The 20,746-nt window shown below is 36.3% G+C and overlaps 1 protein-coding gene across 1 annotated transcript in view; it reads right to left on the bottom strand.

The window, feature by feature from the left end:
- Positions 1-20,746, bottom strand: part of LOC124775603 (proto-oncogene tyrosine-protein kinase receptor Ret-like) — a 110,209-nt gene that overhangs the window by 9,203 nt on the left and 80,260 nt on the right. Inside the window, exons 9-11 of the mRNA XM_047250434.1 lie at positions 12,625-12,751; positions 7,161-7,290; positions 4,519-4,720 (exon numbers count right to left, since the gene is read on the bottom strand). Coding sequence (XP_047106390.1) covers positions 4,519-4,720; positions 7,161-7,290; positions 12,625-12,751 — 459 coding nt within the window. The remainder of the gene's footprint in view (positions 1-4,518; positions 4,721-7,160; positions 7,291-12,624; positions 12,752-20,746) is intronic.

Raw genomic sequence — 20,746 nt, 5'->3', positions numbered from 1 at the left:
CAGAAAGCTGGTTAAACCTAAAATTGATAAGATTTTTGAGGAAAATTTAAGCACATATGAAAAGAAGAGGCTAATTTTAAATGGAGGTGGCGCATTTATCACAGAAGACAAGAACCTAAAATCACCTTGAGATGGAAATTGAAACTGCATGCAAGACTGTCTGAGCAAGACTCTGCATCAAGGATGGGCATAGACTTATAATTGGAACCTTCTATTGATTGGCAGTAAGTTCCCCAACCATATTGTCATCTTTGGAGGAAACATTACTCATCAAAAAATCAACTGGAAAATTACAGTTTTGTAAGTAGTGAGTATTACAAGACATCCTGCAAAAGATTACTAACTATCGTTTATGGAACTATTTGGAACAGATTGACAGATTGATTTTAATAACAACAAACACACCTGTACTCTTTGAAGATGTCTACATAGAAACTGGTGTTAATTATCATGTGGCTGTAATGGTACCAATTATTACCAAAGTACGAGGGGCATCTAAAACCAGCAGTAGGATTTATATGTTCAACAAACTAGATAAAGAGTAAACTGTTCCCAGGAGCCGTGCTTTAGTGATTCATACAGCTTGATTTGTCATCTCACTTGTGGTCCATCAGTATCAACAAAATTCAAAAAATTTTTTCCTTGTCAGGAAAACGAAGCCTGAAATTTATGTTAGAATTGGCATAAAGAGTAGAAAGTTCACGTAAGATGCCAATTATGAGTTAACAATCAGTTACCAGCTTACATATTCTGAAGCATGTTCAACAATACGATCCATTTTTTTATTGTAACTGTATCAATAGTTGTTCAGTATTTATTGTAGATGATTCACTGATGTTTATGATGATCTGTTTTCAATTTTCCTCATAAAATGTCTAGTAATAAAAGAAAACTGAGTGATGTAGAACTTGAACAGCTAGCTAACATGAATGAACTGGAATGTGGTGAGTTTATGGATGAATTCTCAGGTGATGGAAGTCTCTAAAAACCATCTTCAGGTGAACATTTAAGTGGGGATTCAGATGCAAACAACAGTGAACGCAATGAAGAAGATGAGCAGGTTGGTCCAACAGCAAGCACAATGAATAACATTGATGAGTGGAGTGACTTCCTCAACATCAATCAGTATTTGTATTCAACATGAATGTGGGATTGAAATTAGACTTTTAAAATTCTGGTGTCAATGCACTTGTGGCTCTTTTTTCTGAAGAGTTCCTAATGCCATTATGTGAATAAACAAATGTAACTGTGAATCAGGAGGCAGAAAAATGCAGGAGGAGAAGACTAACAAGCCTTTCAAGATGGAGGTATACAGATTTTGTGGAAATGAAAGTATTTCTGGCGCTGTTGCTGTGAATGGGACTTTGATGTTTTCCATCAATAGAACATTATTGGAGTATAAGTCCTGTTTACAGGGTCATGCTCTGGAGACATGTTATGAGTAGAAACAGATTTCAGTTGTTACTGAGTGATCTACATTTCTCATACAGCTCATTGCAATCCAGTGACCATCTCTACAAAATTAGACCAGTTTTGGACCATTTCAGTAGCATCACAAGTAATAATTACATTCTAGGTAAGAGCTTTGCAGTGGTAAATCTATTGTTTTGTGGCACAACCATGTGTTTTTCAGACAGGAGATATCAAAAACAACAAACACAACTCTAGTGTAAAACTATCCATGAATGTAATAGTGTGGTTCTCAATATAAAAATCTACTGTGGCAAGTCACAGGAGCAGGCTAAGTTGGGTCATACATCTGAAGTTGTTCTACATGTGATGGAGGCTTTCTTGAACAAAGGATATCGTGCTTCATATGGTCAATTTTTATAATTCTGTATCACTTATAAAACTGTTGTTGACCTATAAAACCTATTTGTCTGAACATAATATAGCAACAGAAAGAAAATCCTGAAATTATTAGTTACTATCAAAGTGAAGAAGGATCAGATGGTGTTGGAAAGAAAGGACAATGCCATCGTTTGCAAATGGAAGAGCAAAAGGGCAGTCCTGATCATTTCTAATATGCACTGTGCTGAAATGGTGTCAATTCACAATCGAAATGGCAAAGCTGCCTTGAAGCCAGACGCAGTCAGAGGCTGCAACAGCAGCATGGCAGGTGTTGATCAGTCAGATGAAATGGTGCCACATTATTTAGGATTTTAAAAAACTATTAAATTGCTGAATAAGTTTGACCTACATGTAATGGAAATGTATCTGCACAATGCCTACTGGTCTTATAATCGAAAAGCAAGAAGGAGTATCAAGTCTCTAGCTTTTAGAGAAAAATATATTTAGGCATTGATTGGGGATAAGATGACAAACATCCAGTAGAAAATCAAGGAAGATGGCAGCTTTAATTATTTATAAGGTGATACCTGCCACTGAGAAAAAAGTGTGAGCAACAAAGCTGTGCAGAGTATGCACACAACAAAAGAAACACTGTGAATCATGGTACTTTTGTCTTATGCGTGAAGAAAAGCTGATTCTTTGCATGGAAGAATGCTTCAAGACATATCATAAAAAAAACTTTATTTTCATTACCATTGGTAACACTACATACACATTTTAAGTCTAAAGATAAAATATTTGTATGACCTTTTGTATACACTTTTCTGTTAGGTTATTCCAAGTCTGAAAATAAAAATTAAGTTCCACCAAGCCCAGATGATTTACTATTCCTATCCTTGGTGCCAAAGACCTGTAAATCACATGTATTTGCTACAACTGTTTTGGTATCTGACTTTTTGGAGAAACACATCTACTATGAATTAACTTGTAATGGACACCAGTGGCCAGGTCATCAGGTATGAGATAACTCATAGTTGGCAATCAACAAATTAATTGTAACCTCAGACTTTTCATGAATGTTGCAGTTATCTGTAATGAAGTACTGGATGAAAAAAATCTGCACAAATATTCAGTCAGATCTTGGTAAGATTTCAATGTGATGAAAAACTTGGGAATATACTTCAGATGTTCAGAAATGTGAAATTGTGCATTTCCCAAAACAAAACAAAAAATGGTGTCCTATGTCTACAGTATTAATGGGTTACACTTGGAATCAGCGAAATAATGCAAAAACCTGTGTGTAATAATTTGTAGAGATATGAAATGGAATGATCACATAGGCTTAGTCATAGGTAAAGCAGATGACAGATTTCAGCTCATTGGTGTAAGGGGTGATCAAAACGTTTCCATTCAAATGCTATACAGCCAAGAATGAGTATGCCAATAATGCAAAATCACCATGAGCATTGCGACAATCATCTCACTGATTCACTAGGTTGAAGATACCTGTTTGGTAAAACACTGTGTCCTCCTGTGCAAAGAAGTCCACATCTGCCTACTGCACATCCTCATCTGACAGGAATCATTGACACTTCATAGCCTTTTTTAAGGGACTGGAGGCTGATAAGCACATGGGGATCAAGACTGTTGCCAGGTACTTGAGTGTCTCCCATTTGAGTTCATGTAACATTTGTGATATGGGACATGTGTTATGATGAAGCAGCAGCACCCCTTGGTGCACTATTCCACAGTGGTAGTTATCAACAGACATGTTACTCTATATATATTCCTCATGGATGTCTACCAGTGTTTGTCATTCAGCGTCCAAGAAAAGAATATCAGCATGTCGTCCCTGTTTGGATGCATTTGGTAATAATGTCACAATAGTTCATGTTCCTGCATTTACAGTATGCAGACACAAACACCACACTAATGCCTTGTCTACTGTCAGTGCTTATATACCCACATCAGAGTTGTGCTATGTTGCATATACACTACAGCAACAGCCTCAAATGGAAACCTTTTGATTGTGCCTTATAAAACACTGAGCAAATGCAATCAGTCTACAGTGGAAATTACTTACAAATCACCCACATGGCCTATCCTACAATACTGCTCAAGTGTTACAAATCACCATGTGACTTATCCTACAACATTGCTCAAGTGTGTGGGACCAGTACAAAAAGGATTAACAGAGGATATTGAATATTAACAGAGAAGGATAGCATGAATGGCCACAGGTTTGTTTGACACAGATGAGAGTGTCACAGAGAGGCTGTGAAATCTGAAGTGGAAGACACTTGAAGATATACACTAACCATCCCAAAAAAGTATATTTACAAATTTTCAAGAACCAGCTTTAAACCATGAATCTTGGAGTAAACAATAACCCCCTATATATTACTCCCATAGAGACTGTGAGTAAAAGATTAGATCAATTACAGCACGCTCAGAGACATCTGGACAACCCTTCTTCTTGTGCTCCATACATGAATGAAATGGGAAAAAGCCATAATAAATGACATGGTGGGAAGCATCCTCTCCCATGAACATCACTGTGGTTTGCAGAATGTGGATATAGATGTAGCTGTAAAATACGTTCCACATCATAACGGTTTTCCGTGCTATTGATCAATGGAACACATAACTGACTAATTGAAAACACAAAACAAAAATGATAAATAATTTTACAATAAAGTCCATGCTTAAGGAAACCAGTTTACGTACAGTGCTGTTGAACAATTTTCAGGACACTCCATACGGTAGCCAGCTTGTAGAAGGTGGAACAGATTGTGAACAGCTACACCAGGGTAAGGTGAGGCACCGAGAGTGACCAGCTCCCAAAGCACAACACCAAAACTCCATACATCAGATTTGCTGGTGTACACATGATCCATGAGTGATTCTAAGGCCATCCACTTTACAGGCACTGTAAAGTAAGAGAATGTCCCAGCAAGGATATTCAGTAACAAAAGTTTACAATCACATATTTTCTGCAACTTTATCCTGGATATGATACACTAAGAAATAAAACAAAAGCATTTTCCTGTTATCATTTGAATCTATTTGATTGAAAGTGTAAGAAGCATGATTCAGGGCCTTCGAATGCAGTGAGTGACATGTATATTATTTATTTTCAGTATAGGAAAAAGCAAAGTTACAGTTTAATGATCTGCAAATATCAGTACCATTAGATGGGGAGCAGTAGTACAGTTTATAAGGATACATGTGAGCTATGGGTTCAGAGCTGGAACTGCTCAAAAGTTGACTGAAGTTATTTGAGTTAACAATAAGAAACCCTAAGTAGTTGGATCAGATTAAAATTTGACTGAGCTCCTTGTGAATATGGACCTAATGTCAGTGTGTCTATATCCATAAAATACTCTGATGATACTTGGCACAAGCAGTTATTTTATTAGTTTACATGACTACTATCTTCAATGGTTGCATTGGAAAACTATACAAAGGTTTTCCTTTACACACACTGTTCTTAAAGGTAAAAGATAAAATCAGTCAATCAAAGTAAATTTATAAGCTGCTTAGACATGCCCCAATCATCTGTTTACTTTGATAGTGACATGTTAACTTTCCTGACATTAAATATGAACTTGATTTCCTGAAATACAGAATAAAATGTAAGTGTAGTACAATACTGGAACCAGTCTTTAACAACATTGAAACTGGAAAGAGAACAAGCACATGTTTGTGTCAGGTAGATTATCCAAACAATCCTTCTGTAAGTGTACCTTTGATGTGACCAGAGAAAAAGAAAAAGACTTTTATTATTAACATTTGTGAACAGTAATCACGTCATTAGCCATTGGCCATTTTGCTATGGAATAGACTTCATTATTTGTACCAAAAAATACAACACATAATATGTAATGTACATAGTAATACAACATATTACAACAACAAAGCATTGCTTCTATTCAATGAGAGAATTTTGAAAACGAAAAATTTTAAAAATCATTAATTAAATACTGACAATGAAATGTAACCTGAGTTGCCAAACATGAAACATCTGCTTCCTTTGGAAAATATTGTGATTGAGTGTAGAATACTTGTAAGCAAAATAGTAATCTATAATTCTACAGTACACAAGTATGTTTCAGTTCCACTTCTCAAAATGTTTAAAATACTTTTTATGTAATTACACCTTTTATTAATAGTAAATTTTATTGTCAGTGCATTCTCAGTGGTTAATCTCATGTTTCATGTATTTTTAAATTTTAATATCCTTCTACCATATTTCCAGTGGTCATTTTCATTATTTCTGTATATAAGTGAATATTTGTGTAATTTATCGAGTGGCAGTCCATTACCTACAAATTTCTTAGTTGCTTATATTCATTTGTCTGTATACTCTTTGTGTTACTACATTCATCAGTGAGCATTTTTTCTGTTTCCATACTCACTTTGTAATTTTTTTTTTAGAGAGAATAGTGTTCTGAAAATGTGTATTTCTTATTGAAAAATGACTTGTCCTATATTGTGAATACTTTTGCTGTAACATGTTATCCAGAGGGTAAATAAAACAATACTAATATAAGTACAAAACATTTTAAAAGATAATTATACTGTCATGATAATTATATTGCCATGCATATCAAAACCTTGTTCATGTTGTTTACAAGGTTGTCTAAAAGTCTGCTGTGTAAACTTATTTTTAACAAATTTTAGCAGTATGAATCAATGAGAACAGACTGATAATTTGTTGCAGATTGTGAGTGGGTTTGCTCTGCAAGAATTTTCTGTTCTCAATAATCAGTACCTCTGTAAATTCAAACTAACCTTTGAAATTGATGGAATTTCTCCTTGACAACAAGTTTACAATTATTATTTTGAACATAAAGAAATGAAAACATGGATGTACAAATTTACAATTGTAAATACTGGTAGAAAGGAGATGTCAGTGCTCCAGGCAATTCCTTTTATATATTATACAGAAAATCATTTTTATGTTTTTCAGATGTTAATAATATGAGGGGAATTTTACAATAAAATCTGGCCACAAGAAATACATGATGGGAATTGTCTGAAAAACAACACTCGAATATCATCGTTGCCCACCATATCTTTTAGTTTACACATAAGCCACAATATCAACCATATCTTTTTCACAGACAGTTTTTTTCCAATACAGCTTGTTGTCAAAATGTTATATAGATTAAGTGTACTATCTTTTTGAAAGTGACTGTGGTAGGTGTGATAGTTTCCAAGTAAAACCCATGATGAATCAACAGTGCAGCTCTGAGAACATGTTTTTTATTTCTTTAACAGAGGTTATAAAGGGGTGATTTAATTCCTCAATGTCAAGCAGAGCCATGAAAGAATAATAGTGTTTAAAATTGTGATAATAATTTTACCTCTGCCTTTGCTCTTCTTTAAATAAGTATCATCTTCATAGACATCTCTAGTAAGCCCAAAATCCGATACTTTACAGATTCCACCAGCAGCTACAAGGATGTTTCTTGCTGCAAGATCTCTGTGAACCAGCTGGGGGAAAAAAAAACAACACAGATTATTATGCTTTAGCTATTCTTACCTCAAAGATTATTAATAATTTTGTTACCTAATATAAAAATTAAATAAGAATTCATAATTCACATTTTATTTCTTTTTTGACCTACCTCTGTATAAAGGTAATTTTCTTAGATGTGTCATGTTTTCCTATCTGTTCACTGCTAGCTTATGAACCCCAAGCATTCCATATGTATCTAAGGTAGCATAAAAGCAGGTATAGAAGGGGTATACAATGCATAAGTGCAGTGCTCTTTTGTGTGTTCATCACATTTTCATGTCTGTGTGATTTATTTTGCAGCAGAAATGAAAGGCAAGTACTAGATTTCCATCAGTTCAAAGTGGAATGAAAAATTACAGGACTAGAAAAATTTAAACTGATCACAGTGAACACTTGTGGTGTAATAATAGAGTTCTCATTCTGTGGGTGTTGTCTTGGCACAGTGTCCAACAACTTCTGTTTTAATATGTGCAGTATCTAGCAGATGATGGCTCACTAGACTGTCTGTTTATGTAAAAGAAAACAAGTAATGCATAGTTAAAATATTAAAAAATTAAGTATTTTATGTAAAATTTGAAAGTTAATGGAGATATTTCCACTATATGTAAATTATGCTTCAGGGAACTGTGTGTTTGTGTGTGAGTAAGGGAAGTGAGAGGGGCATTAAATTCACAATCATCAAGATTTGTACCAACATATTGGCTCAAATTTCATATCTCTTCACAGAGGCTGATGAAGTGAGGGCACTTGACATTATTGATCATAATTAACCCTTTTAGTGGGGATGTTACACTTAGCGACCTCCTTGTTGCTGCATGACAGGAGTAGACAGTTTATTGGCACTGTGTTTCACTCTCACTTTCTCTCATTGTCAACTCATAAATACAGTCATTATGGTCACTTAAGAAAAACAGCTCCAGTTTAGTCGCCTGACATGCAAATCAAACAAGTAGCATCAACTAGAAAGGTTAGTCACAGGATATGACCCACTTAAATAAATAATGTAGTAATTAAATGTTAAGAGTGTAAGTATAAAAAATTATAGAGCAGCCAAGGTGTAAGAGTATGTGTATCATTTACTTATAAAATTTTATTGCCACTGGAAAATTTCCACGTATTCTAAGAACAGGTTCCTCATTCTGAGGGGTTAAATACATCAAAATGCCTTGATTTAAGGCCTGTGCTCTAACTTGAAACTACATGTAGCTATAAGATGTCCATGCAGTCTCACCTCTGATGAGTAAATGATGCTCAAAAATATGTGGTGCCCTATTATAAAAAGTAACACACTTCCGCAACCCTACCACTGTTGATCCCAAGCTCTGGACCTCATCTTGCAAGTGATAAGGAAGAAGGAAGGGGAGGAGTTACAACCTTGTTAAAAAAAACTGGGTCCATCTGGCTCTGGAAGGTATCACCCTGTGAAGACCCTCGCCTGTGGTTGCAGGTGAAACCCCAAAATTCAGACATGTTTGTGTCGTAGCCACAAGTACTCTGGTCAGCATCTGTTGGTTCTGTGAGCTCAGCTGTGATTAAACCATCTGGAGCTCAAAACTCAAGTCAAAATTATGTGAGATCCTTTAATTTTCACCATCAATACCTCAACACAAACCAATAATCATGACAGAACAATGGGAAAGAATCCACTAACCTAGGTCCCAGTCTGTAAGACCAGGTAATAGATATGGTAATCAGATTCCAGGGGACTGGGAATGTCATGAAGAGAAGAACTGGAGTTTCTTAAAGATCCTTAGGACTGAGAGAATATTTTGCATGGGAACACTCAGTAAGAACACACTACTGAAAATAGGAAAACTGAAGCAGCTGATGAACACCAAAGATAAATGCAATATAAAAATTCTGGCAATACATGACACACAATTCTCAGATGAAAATTACTTTGACTCAGAAAAGTATAGAATATACAAGAGGAAACCAGCCACAACCTTTCCAGGAAGCAGTATAAAACCCTTTGGAATAGGATTTGTGACACAAAAATTGATACTGGATTCTGTAATAAATTTCATTTCAAAATCAGAAAAAAACGTGAACAATCAGAGTCTATTTGGAAACAAAGCCTGTATCAATGCACATCCCCCACAAATAACTAAAACAAGAAAAACACACAGCTGATAGAAGATTTTTGGTAAGATCTGGAAGAAACCACCAATAAAATCCCCCAAAACACGTGAAAGAGTTACTGGGAGATTTTGATGTCCAATTAGGCAGGGAAAACAAATCAAGGTCACAACAGGGAAACACACAGCCTAAAAGAAGACAAACAAGAATGGTGAAAACCTGGTGAACTTCTGCAGGAATTTTGACCTCAAAATCATGTCAGTGCACCTCCAGGAACCACACAAGAAACTACAAACTTGGAAATTCCCCAACAATGTCCAAAGAGAATTTCAGATAGACCACATACATGAAAACCATCAGAAAAATTCTGAATGTAAGAAATTAAAATATTTTTCAAATATGATCATGACCTACTCCTAATCAAAACAAAATTTGTACCCAACAGACAAATCAAAAGGATCAACATGGCTTTCAAACAGACCCAGAGTACTTATGATTAAACAATAAAGACTTAACAGAAAAAGTAAGAAAATTGACAGTAATGACTAGAAGGAACTGCCAGAAAAAATGAAGAAACTGATGTAATTGGAGCAGCCACTGGGAAGAAATGGAACACACAGTGGAACACACCCTGTGAGAAGGTCGTGGAAGACAGAATGCAAGCCTGGAAAAATGTAGCAGTCATAGTCATAGAACATCCAAAAAATGGGAGTAATTCAACAGGATACAGAAGAACATTATAAAAATAATCTATAGGGAGAAAAAGAGCTTACGAATACCACAGATTGAAGGAAGTAGAAGAGGACTTCAGCAAAAACATTGCATGAAGTTTTTACAGAACATTCAGAGAAAATATGACATCATCCACAAGCTTATGCTTCAAAAGATAAGACAGAACACTGGAGACAAACACAAAAAAGAACTGTGAAATATTTGCACACTACTTCAACACACTATCAAACATTGATAAACTGACAGAGAGCCTACAGTTCTAGAAGCCAGAACCTAACCTTAATTCCAAACCCCCAACACATGAGGAGATCATGAAAATAATAAAATCACTGAAAAATAATGGAGCGCATGAAGAAGATGGATTGATTTCAGAAATCTGGAAATTAGACCGCAGAAACGTTATATTCAAAATACCCAGAATCATCAAAAACATATGGGAAACAAAAAAGGTGTTATAAGAATGAAAATCAGACCTAATACACTTCCCCCTCCCCTACAAGAAAGGAGACAGAACAGACCATAATAACTACTGCCTGTGACATACAAAGTTTTACCCAAAGCTCTGTTATACAGGCTAGAGCCTCAATAGATCCATATGTAGGTGAATACCAAAGAGAGTTCAGAAACAGAAGATCATGGAGTGAACAGATCTGGTGCCTGGGAACAATATTAACAATGTGAAAGTATAAAATAACATTCATCACCTTCAAGAAGGCCTACAGCTCCGTAGATGGAGAAACAATCTTCAACGCACTGGAAGAAATGAAGATAGACAGCAAGATCAGAAACTTAATCCAGGAAACATTAAAAAATGCAACATCTGTAGTGAAATTAATGGGTGAGAACTCAGAAGCTTTCAGACTTAAGACATGAATGAGACAGGGAGATTGCCTGTCATCCTTTCTATTTAACTTGCTTCTGGAGAAAATAATCAGGACGTGGTATACAGAAGGCAATGGGGTAAAGGTGGGGAGACATAAGAACAGAACAATGAAAATAAAATGTCTGGGCTTTGCTAATGATATAGCCTTCATAATGAACAAAAGAAGTCAAAGAAACTCTAGAGACACTACAGGAAATCTCAGCCAAAACAGAACTACAAATCTCATATCAAAAAATACAGTACATGGACGCAGAAACCACTGACAGGCACACACTTGTAATGAAATATAGAAAGATGAAATAAGCAGAAAGGTCAAAATACCTAGGACAGATTATACAGAAAACAGGAATGAATTCAACATGCAATGAAGAAAGGATCATATAGCTACAAAAAGCACACAGATTTACATGGAACCAATACAACAAAATAAGTATGTCCATCAACACCAAATTAAAACACTACAGTACAGTAATCTTACCAGAGGTCTTGTATGCCCCAAAAACAGCAGTAATCAAGGGAAAAATGAAAATCAAGATGGTGGGAAAAAAGAGAATAGAACCCTGAGACAGATCTGGTTCAGAAAGAAGGGATCTGGATAAACAGAACAACAAAAGAACTGTGAGATGATATCAAACAACATCAGGAAAAGAAGGGCACAGGATGAATGGAAATAGACTGGCCAAGAGGACTTTTAACATAGTAATGACTAATACAGTGCAGACCAACTGGATAAAGAAAATCATGGAAGACCTCAATAAACTGAACATCTCCACAGAAGACATGACAGTCAGGGAATAATAATGAGAAAAAAAAATCAGAAAACAGAAATTTCAGCAAATGGCCAAAGAGAAGAAAACAGGAAAGAAGTGGACAGAAGAGAGGCAGAAGAAATGCAATGAATATTGTGAGAAGTTTCTGGGAAGAAAACAAGAAAGAGACAGAAAAAATGCCTTTAAAATCAATTGTGTTTTAGTGCTCTCACAGTGGTAATAATAATAGTAATACACTACCATATAGGCATGTTGAATACACTTTACTCATGTAAAAACAATAAACATATCAGAGTATACTATTATGAACTGTCAGTCCATATTTAAAATCTTGTGTAACAAGGATTTTGAAATAAAGTCTGCAGCACAGTGCTTTATGTTCTCCAGTCATCCTGATATTGCTTGTTTCTACTAATTAGTAGCAAATATGGTTATCCAGACAGAAAATAAAGTAAGATTACAATTTAGTTTTTGTAGAGGTCATTACAGATAGAACACAAGCACCACTTGGAAAAGGCTGGAGAAAGAAATTGCGCATAATATTACCCTTTTTAAGGTATCATCCTGGCATTTGCCTTAAAATGGGTGATAAAAAACATTAAATTTTAAATGCTGTTTTGTAACTGAGAAACTCTCAAACTAAATTTCAGAAGCTGGGTGCAACTCTTCTGCAGCTGTTTTTCTTCCCTCTATGTGACAAATAATCCTTTGTCATGATGTAATGTTGAACTTAATATATAATAAAAGAGGTACCAACACTTTAAAGAAGTTTGAACATACTGATGATTAATACATTCCAATTATTATGAGCAAATCACTGTGATCATATAAGCTTAGTGACATACCTTCATATCACTGAGATAAGCCATCCCCTTACAGATCTGCCATGCAAAACTGAGAATTTTATGAGGAGTTGTTGGTGTGACAGGTAATGCACTTGGCTCAATATGTCGACTTCTGCGCAAATAATTTCTGTAAAGAACAAAGTGTGAACCATAATTGAAAATCTCCAAAATACAGTGTTGGCAGTGGCTCAATGACTTAATATGAAAACATAACTATGACACGCACTGACCTAGATATTATGTACACTTCATTTTCACATAAATGTGTATTATTGCAAGCATGTTGAAAGGTGTTCCCTGTTCTGTATGGAGTAGAAAAATCAGATACAGGATAAACGAAAAGTTCACAAACTTTATAAAAATTGTGCTATAAGGATGTGCTAGAAATTCTGAAAGGCCAATTGAAATAACCTGAGCCTAACATTCTTGAATCAATGGCTCTATAATGTTTCATTTTTTAAAGTTGTCTCTTATTGTGGCCTTTACCACAAATTTTTTTACTAATATAGCAGTAGTGAAAGCTGTGAATGGAGACACTTAAAATGACCTTCTAAAAATTAATTTCTTAATGCATGAGAGATTGTTATGTTCTAATCTGAGAAGCTTACTTCAGAATTAATCACCTTTTCCTTTCTATATCTGACAACATTTTACCATGTGGCTTCACAATAGTAAATGCTTTTTCCCATATTACTATGAGGGAAATATCTTCTAACTTGACATCACTTGTATCCTAGATCTTCATACAAATATTACAAAATATTTCTGAAGATTACCCATTGACAAGGCATACCATTAATAATTACCATCCATAGGAGAGAAGTAAAATCATTATTTAGAGGCGAAAGTAGAAGATTTGCAAATGCAATATCAATTACAAGTAATGTACTAATATGAGAGTTATTTATCACTAAAAAATAAAATGTGTGTATGTGCAAACACCAGTGTTGCTATGAATCAATGCTTTTGGTGAGGTGACACTAAAACATAGTTCTGTACACATTACCTGTTTCACCTCACTGAAAATCAGTGTAAGATAGTTACTAAAGTGTGTACCAAAAAGTGAAACTAAGTGTGATTGGTGCTGATGGCATTTAATAGGTTTTAATTGACATCCCTAATTATGTTATGGACCTCTGGTCACTCCTATGTCATTTTTGAATTGTGAAATGAGAAGCACAATTTTTTTAGATGTGCTAATAACTGTAGGAAGAAGAACAGAGTTTCAGTCTTGGAGGCTTGTCAATTTATTTATTTATTTATTCATCCGTGGAACAATAAATATTGTATGGAGCACACATTTACATTTACAATTAAACAGGTTTCTCATATTTTGTGTAGTTTTTATAACTAGTCATACACATATTTATAATTACATAATATTTTGGTGATAATGTCATATGTTGCTAATAATCTACATCTATGTTAAATATTCTTTTACAGTATAACAACTTTTACTTACTAAAAAAGTTTTAAGCTTTTGTCTGAAAGTGAGGGGCTAATTTATTTCTTTAATTTCTTGTGGTAATTTGTTGTACAGTTTTGTCCCATTGTAAAATATACTTTTTGTGTCTTTGCCTTGTTCTTTCTATCTAGATGGAGGTGGTGACAAGCTCTTGTTTCATGGTCATGTATTAGGCTGTTTGTGTTGTACATGTTGAGATTTTTCTTAATGAACATTATGTTCTGAAAGATATACTCACAAGAAACAGTTAGAATTCCTAGCTTTCTAAATAATTCTAGACAGTGGGCCCTGTTGTTGCTATTTGTTACTATCCTTATGGCTCTTTTTTGTACTTTGAACACAGTTTGTATGTTACTGGCACTTGTTCCCCAAAACATGATCCCATAGCTGAGGACTGAGTGTAGATATCCGTAATATGTTATTTTAAGACAGGTATTATTGCATACCGGTGCAAGGATACTAAGAGCATAGCATGCTGTGGATAATTTCTTTGCCAAAATGTTGACATGGTTTGTCCATTTCAGTTGGCTGTCTACATTCATCACTAAGAATTTGGTACTTGTTACACATTCTAATTCATTATTATTAACTTTTATTCTAGTGGCATTGTGTTTTTTGTTCAATTGGAAGTTAATATAGTTAGTTTTCTTTACATTTAGGGTTACTTTATTTTTTAATGACCAGTTGTGGACATCACTGAGAGCCTCGTTTGCTCTTTCTGACAGTTGTGTTGGATTTTCACCTGTTATTACTATGTTGCAGTCATCAGCAAAAAGTATTTTTTCGCCATGTCTGATACTTTGTGGGAAGTCGTTAATGTATATAAGAAACAATATTGGGCCTAATACACTTCCCTGTGGGACGCCTATATTCACATTTTCTGGGTCAGACAGGTGTTTTATAAGGGAATTGTTTGAAACTTGTGATATCTCAACTTGTTGAACTCTGTTTTCCAAGTATGCTTTGAACCACTTCTTTTTCACACCTCTTATTCCTATTTGCCCTAATTTAGGAAGTAAGATTTTGTGGTCAACTGTATCAAAGGCCTTGGACAAGTCTAAAAAGATACCACTTACATTTTCACCTTTGTCCAGTGCTTCTAAAATTACTTTAGTGAACTGTGCTATAGCATATTGTGTGCCTTTTCCGGGCCTAAAACCAAATTGGTCATTGGAAAGAAGATTATATTTATTCAGGTAATTTAGCAGTCTCTTTTCGATTAGTATTTCTATTATTTTAGAAATGATAGACAGTATAGAGATCGGCCTGTAGTTCTCTACATTTTCCACATCTCCGTTTTTAAGGATAGGTATAACTTTTGCTTGTTTTAGGTACTCCGGAAAGTATCCAGATTCGAAAGATTCATTAATTATGTCTGTTAATGGGCCCTTTGTGGAGTCTATACACTCTTTAATTACGGAGACTGGGATTTCATCAAGTCCTACTGAAGTTTTATTTTTTAGTTGGTGTACTACTAGTGCCACTTCCCTTTCTGTAGTTGGCAAGAGTACCATTGAGTTTGTTGGCTGGTTCTGAGTAGGTAAATCATATGTATCTGGAAATTTCTGCTGTAATTTTTTTGCAATACTACTGAAATATGAGTTTACAAAATCAGCTAATTTTTTAGGGTTACCTACTGATACATCTTTGTTTTTAATATGTGAATTGAGGTCCTTTTTAGCAGAGTTAGATGTTTCCTGTTTGACGATGTTCCAGGCTGCTTTGCTCTTGTTTTCAGCTTCAAGTAATATTTTGTTGTTTGAAAGTTTTTTTGCGGCTAGCAACACCTTTCTGTAAATTTTCCTGCACTTTTTGTAGGATTGCAGAACTTCTGGGTTAGATTGATTATTTTTTATGGAGTTGAGATATCTAAGAGTTTCTGAGGATTTTTTGATACCTGTAGTCACCCACTGATTTCTCTTTGTAGTTTTAATTTGATAAAGAGTTTTGGGAAACATCTCTTCAAATCTGAGTTTAAAAATTGACATGAACTTGATAAATTTCTGATTTGTGTTGGTTTCTGCATAGACTTCCCTCCAATCTTCGTATTCTAGCTGGGATTTAAACTGATGCAGGGCTGATTTGGAAAACATTCTTTTGTATGTACAAAGTTTAGGAGGAGTTTCTACATGAATGTTAGTTTTTAAGATCTGGCAGAGGTGGTCTGCTAGGCCCAGGTTTTGGACAACAATATGACATTTTTTACTATCAATATCTGTAGCTACATGATCTATAGATGAGGAGGATTCTTTCGCTATTCTAGTTGGACAATTAACAAGGGAGGATATTCCGTAACAGCTCAGAATATTCACATATATGTTGCTAGCCTTATCAGGCTTCATCATATTAATGTTTAAGTCACCACAGATAATTACATTTGCTTTAGGCCAGAAACCTTGTCTAAGCTTTGATTCAGTTTTGAGAAGAATATATCAATGTCTCCACTGGGAGAGCGGTACACACAAAATATGACTACTTTTTTTGCTATGCCAGGCCCTATTATTTCAACAGCGGAAAGTTCGAAATGTTTGTCCTCACCTAGATCTAAAATATCATATCTTACTTTAAATGACATACCTTTTTTTACATAGATACATGAACCTCAACCATTCTTTGAGATTCTGCTATAGTAACATGCAAGGTCAAATGAGGCTAATGCAATGTGTTCAATTTGCTTCCCTTTGCACCAGTGTTCAGTGATACACAAAATTTGGCTATCAAATTTTTCCAATTCTACTTCTAGCTGTTGTGCTTTGTTCTTTATGGCTTGAATGTTTTGGTGAAACATTGTTAGGCATTTGTTTTCACTTATCTTGGTGGCACCTTTCCCTTTAGACCTGATGCTAAAAAATCCTTTAGATGAGCTGGTGGCATGGTTATTCTTCTGTTGATGACAGTGGAGTTGAGTCTGTTGCCGGTTTGACTTGGAAGTTGGTGTATCTGAAGGTATCTGCCTTATGTTAGTCTTGTAACTGAGGTCGGGTACCAAAAATCCTGCAGAGTTGAAAGTTTCCTGGTTCTTGTGCTTCTTCTGTTTGCTTCTATTACTGCTGATGATGGTGAAGCTGGTGAAAAGTCTTTCACTGTTGAAGACTGAGGAGCGGCCAATACTGATGAAAGGTCATTGGCTGTTGGCACATCAGGCGTTTTTTTTTTCTTGTTAATGATGAAGTTGCGTAGTATGTAGCTGCTTCTGCTGAAGCTGCTTTGGAAACTTCTGTCCTAGTTGAATCGTTTATCTCAGCTGTTTTTGAAGAAAGTGGAGATTCTAATGCTGGACCTGTTGTCAGTGATTCAGTTTCATTTTCTTGTTGGAAATTTTCAGTTGCTGTGTTTGGTGGTGGAAGTGGTATGGTCATGCTATTCTTGTCCTTAACTGCCTTCACTGCATTAAGGATTTCTTGACTAATGAATGATTTTCCGAGTTTATTTCTGTGAAGCCCATGCCTTGTAAAATGACTTCTCTCTGCGGATGGTACGTCCATATATGTGGCATTTGGGAGGCTTCAGCAGATTTTCTCAAATTTCCTATTAGTAACTGTGATTTCTTTGTTGACACAGGATTCTTCTATAAGATCATGTCTTTGTGGGATACTGGCAATGAAGAAGTTAACATCTGTAATTTTCTGTAATGTACTTCTTAGAGCTCTTGTGGCGAGTTTGCCCTCGTTCCTATAAACATCATTAGCACCTCCTATTATTAGACAGTTGCTTCCCAGCTTCAAAGAATGTTCACAGTCTTTTAAAACTTCGCGCAAAGGGGCACCCGGTTTCGTTATTCCACTAACCTTGAATATAGTTTGCATGTTACACAAAATGTCGGCTAAGCCCTTTCCATGACTGTCTGAAAGTATGAAAATATCTTCTTTTTTCTTCTTACCTATATTGATAGATATCTTGTTTGCATGATAAGTATGTTCCATGTATTTTCTGGTATTTCCTTTATTGTTATTACAGGACTTCGTAGGCCTACTGAAATGATTTGTGGTCGCTGCATTTGATGAAAGTACTTCCCTTCTTTGGCTTTTTTCACATATTTCATATTCATCACACGTTAAAAATTCAAACGTATTTGCTTGTGGGAGACGAAAGTTGTTTTCATTACGATTAACACGACAAAACTTTTTAGGCCTAATAAAGTTACCGTTTTGTTCGTCTACAACCGTTTCACTACCCTTTGAATGGTGTATCACTTCTTCCAGCTTCTGTACACTATCTATCACTGATTCAAGCTTGTCTACATATAGTTTAGCTAACATAAGATCATATTTTAATGAAGAAGTTGTGCATTCTTCTTCGCATTCCGTTTGTAAACACACGATATGACGATAGTTACAGTGCACATTTCCACAGTCACAGGTCATGTTTTTTTCCTCTAAGACATTTAAACATTGACGATGGATCCATTTCTGTGACCACGAACATAATTTAACACCATATTTCACCTTCTTACTGCATTTTACACACACAGGATTTAAAAACTCGTAATTTTCCGCGGATCGGTTTATTAGTACGTCTACACGCGCCGCCATCTTACTTACTTCCCCCTTTGTCATTATGCTTCAGAGGTGTGTTATTTTCAAAATACCACATGTATTCAGCCATGACATGATCATAATGAATGCTAAGAAAGTTTGGTGTGTGAGGCTATAAACAGACCAGTCACAATCTGCTTCTGTTTAAGTCAATACCAGTCCAAATACAAGTATTGCAGTGAAGAACTTGAGCATAAGTCCTGCAGTAGCTTCTTCTCACTAAACACCAAGAGACATTGTAGTGGAAGAAAAAGGAGTGAGGAACAGTTTAGCAGCCGGCCGCGGTGGTCTTGAGGTTCTAGGCGCGCAGTCCGGAACCGCGCGACTGCTACGGTCGCAGGTTCGAATCCTGCCTCGGGCATGGGTGTGTGTGATGTCCTTAGGTTAGTTAGGTTTAAGTAGTTCTAAGTTCTAGGGGACTTATGACCTAAGATGTTGAGTCCCATAGTGCTCAGAGCCATTTGAACCATTTTGAACAGTTTAGCAGCCCCACTCTTGTCTAAGGTTGACAGTGCATCATTGTTTTGTGATCTTCAGTCTAAATGCTGGTTTGATGGACTTCTCCACACTAGTCTTTCCTGTACATGACTCTCCTCCCCTAAATACTTTGATCAATCCAAATTGACAAGTCCTTGATGCTAAATTCAACTAAATTGGACAATTAAATGGAAAGTGCTCCATTACTGCACTCACCATTACTCTACTGGTAATCAAAACTGGAACACCATGAAGGTGGCATGTAACAAACATCTCTCTCTCTCTCTCAAACAAATTAACTGATCCCAGAATGAGGTTTTCACTCTGCAGCGGAGTGTGCACTGATATGAAACTTCCTGGCACACAGTTTTAATCTGCCAGGAAGTTTCAAATTAACTGATGCTTTTACCTAAAACTCACAACAAACCATATAGGTAACTGTACATGGAACACTATTGGCTGTCTATATATATATGACCGGTCAAGATCTTTTTGGCACAAACAATGGAATCAAGCAGAATTTACATGCCTAAATATTCTGATAAGTTGTAAAAGGAATTTCTAGTAACATTTTCTTCTATGGTATGTCATTTTTGAATATTGGCCGATTTTCAGTATCCTCTTATGTCTATGCTAATGTGCTACAATCTTCTCCAACAGAATATAAAACTTTATTCTGAATCCTAGATAGGGATGTACAGTATGCATGGAAATTATTTTTAGTTTTGTGATTACAACTTGCACAGTTCATCCTAAATTCCCTCTTCTTGCTAGCTGCAAATACCACCAGGGAGTAAATGTACACTCCTGGAAATTGAAATAAGAACACCGTGAATTCATTGTCCCAGGAAGGGGAAACTTTATTGACACATTCCTGGGGTCAGATACATCACATGATCACACTGACAGAACCACAGACACATAGACACAGGCAACAGAGCATGCACAATGTCGGCACTAGTACAGTGTATATCCACCTTTCGCAGCAATGCAGGCTGCTATTCTCCCATGGAGACGATCGTAGAGATGCTGGATGTAGTCCTGTGGAACGGCTTGCCATGCCATTTCCACCTGGCACCTCAGTTGGACCAGCGTTCGTGCTGGACGTGCAGACCGCGTGAGACGACGCTTCATCCAGTCCCAAACATGCTCAATGCAGACAGATCCGGCGATCTTGCTGGCCAGGGTAGTTGACTTACACCTTCTAGAGCACGTTGGGTGGCACGGGATACATGCGGACGTGCATTGTCCTGTTGGAACAGCAAGTTCCCTTGCCGGTCTAGGAATGGTAGAACGATGGGTTCGATGACGGTTTGGATGTACCGTGCACTATTCAGTGTCCCCTCGATGATCACCAGTGATGTACGGCCAGTGTAGGAGATCGCTCCCCACACCATAATGCCGGGTGTTGGCCCTGTGTGCCTCGGTTGTATGCAGTCCTGATTGTGGCGCTCACCTGCACGGCGCCAAACACGCATACGACCATCATTGGCACCAAGGCAGAAGCGACTCTCATCGCTGAAGACGACACGTCTCCATTCGTCCCTCCATTCATGCCTGTCGCGACACCACTGGAGGCGGGCTGCACGATGTTGGGGCGTGAGCGGAAGACGGCCTAACGGTGTGCGGGACCGTAGCCCAGCTT

This window comes from Schistocerca piceifrons, chromosome 2, assembly GCF_021461385.2.
Source record: "Schistocerca piceifrons isolate TAMUIC-IGC-003096 chromosome 2, iqSchPice1.1, whole genome shotgun sequence".
NCBI lineage: Eukaryota > Metazoa > Arthropoda > Insecta > Orthoptera > Acrididae > Schistocerca > Schistocerca piceifrons.
This window is presented reverse-complemented; position numbering and strand designations above follow the sequence as displayed.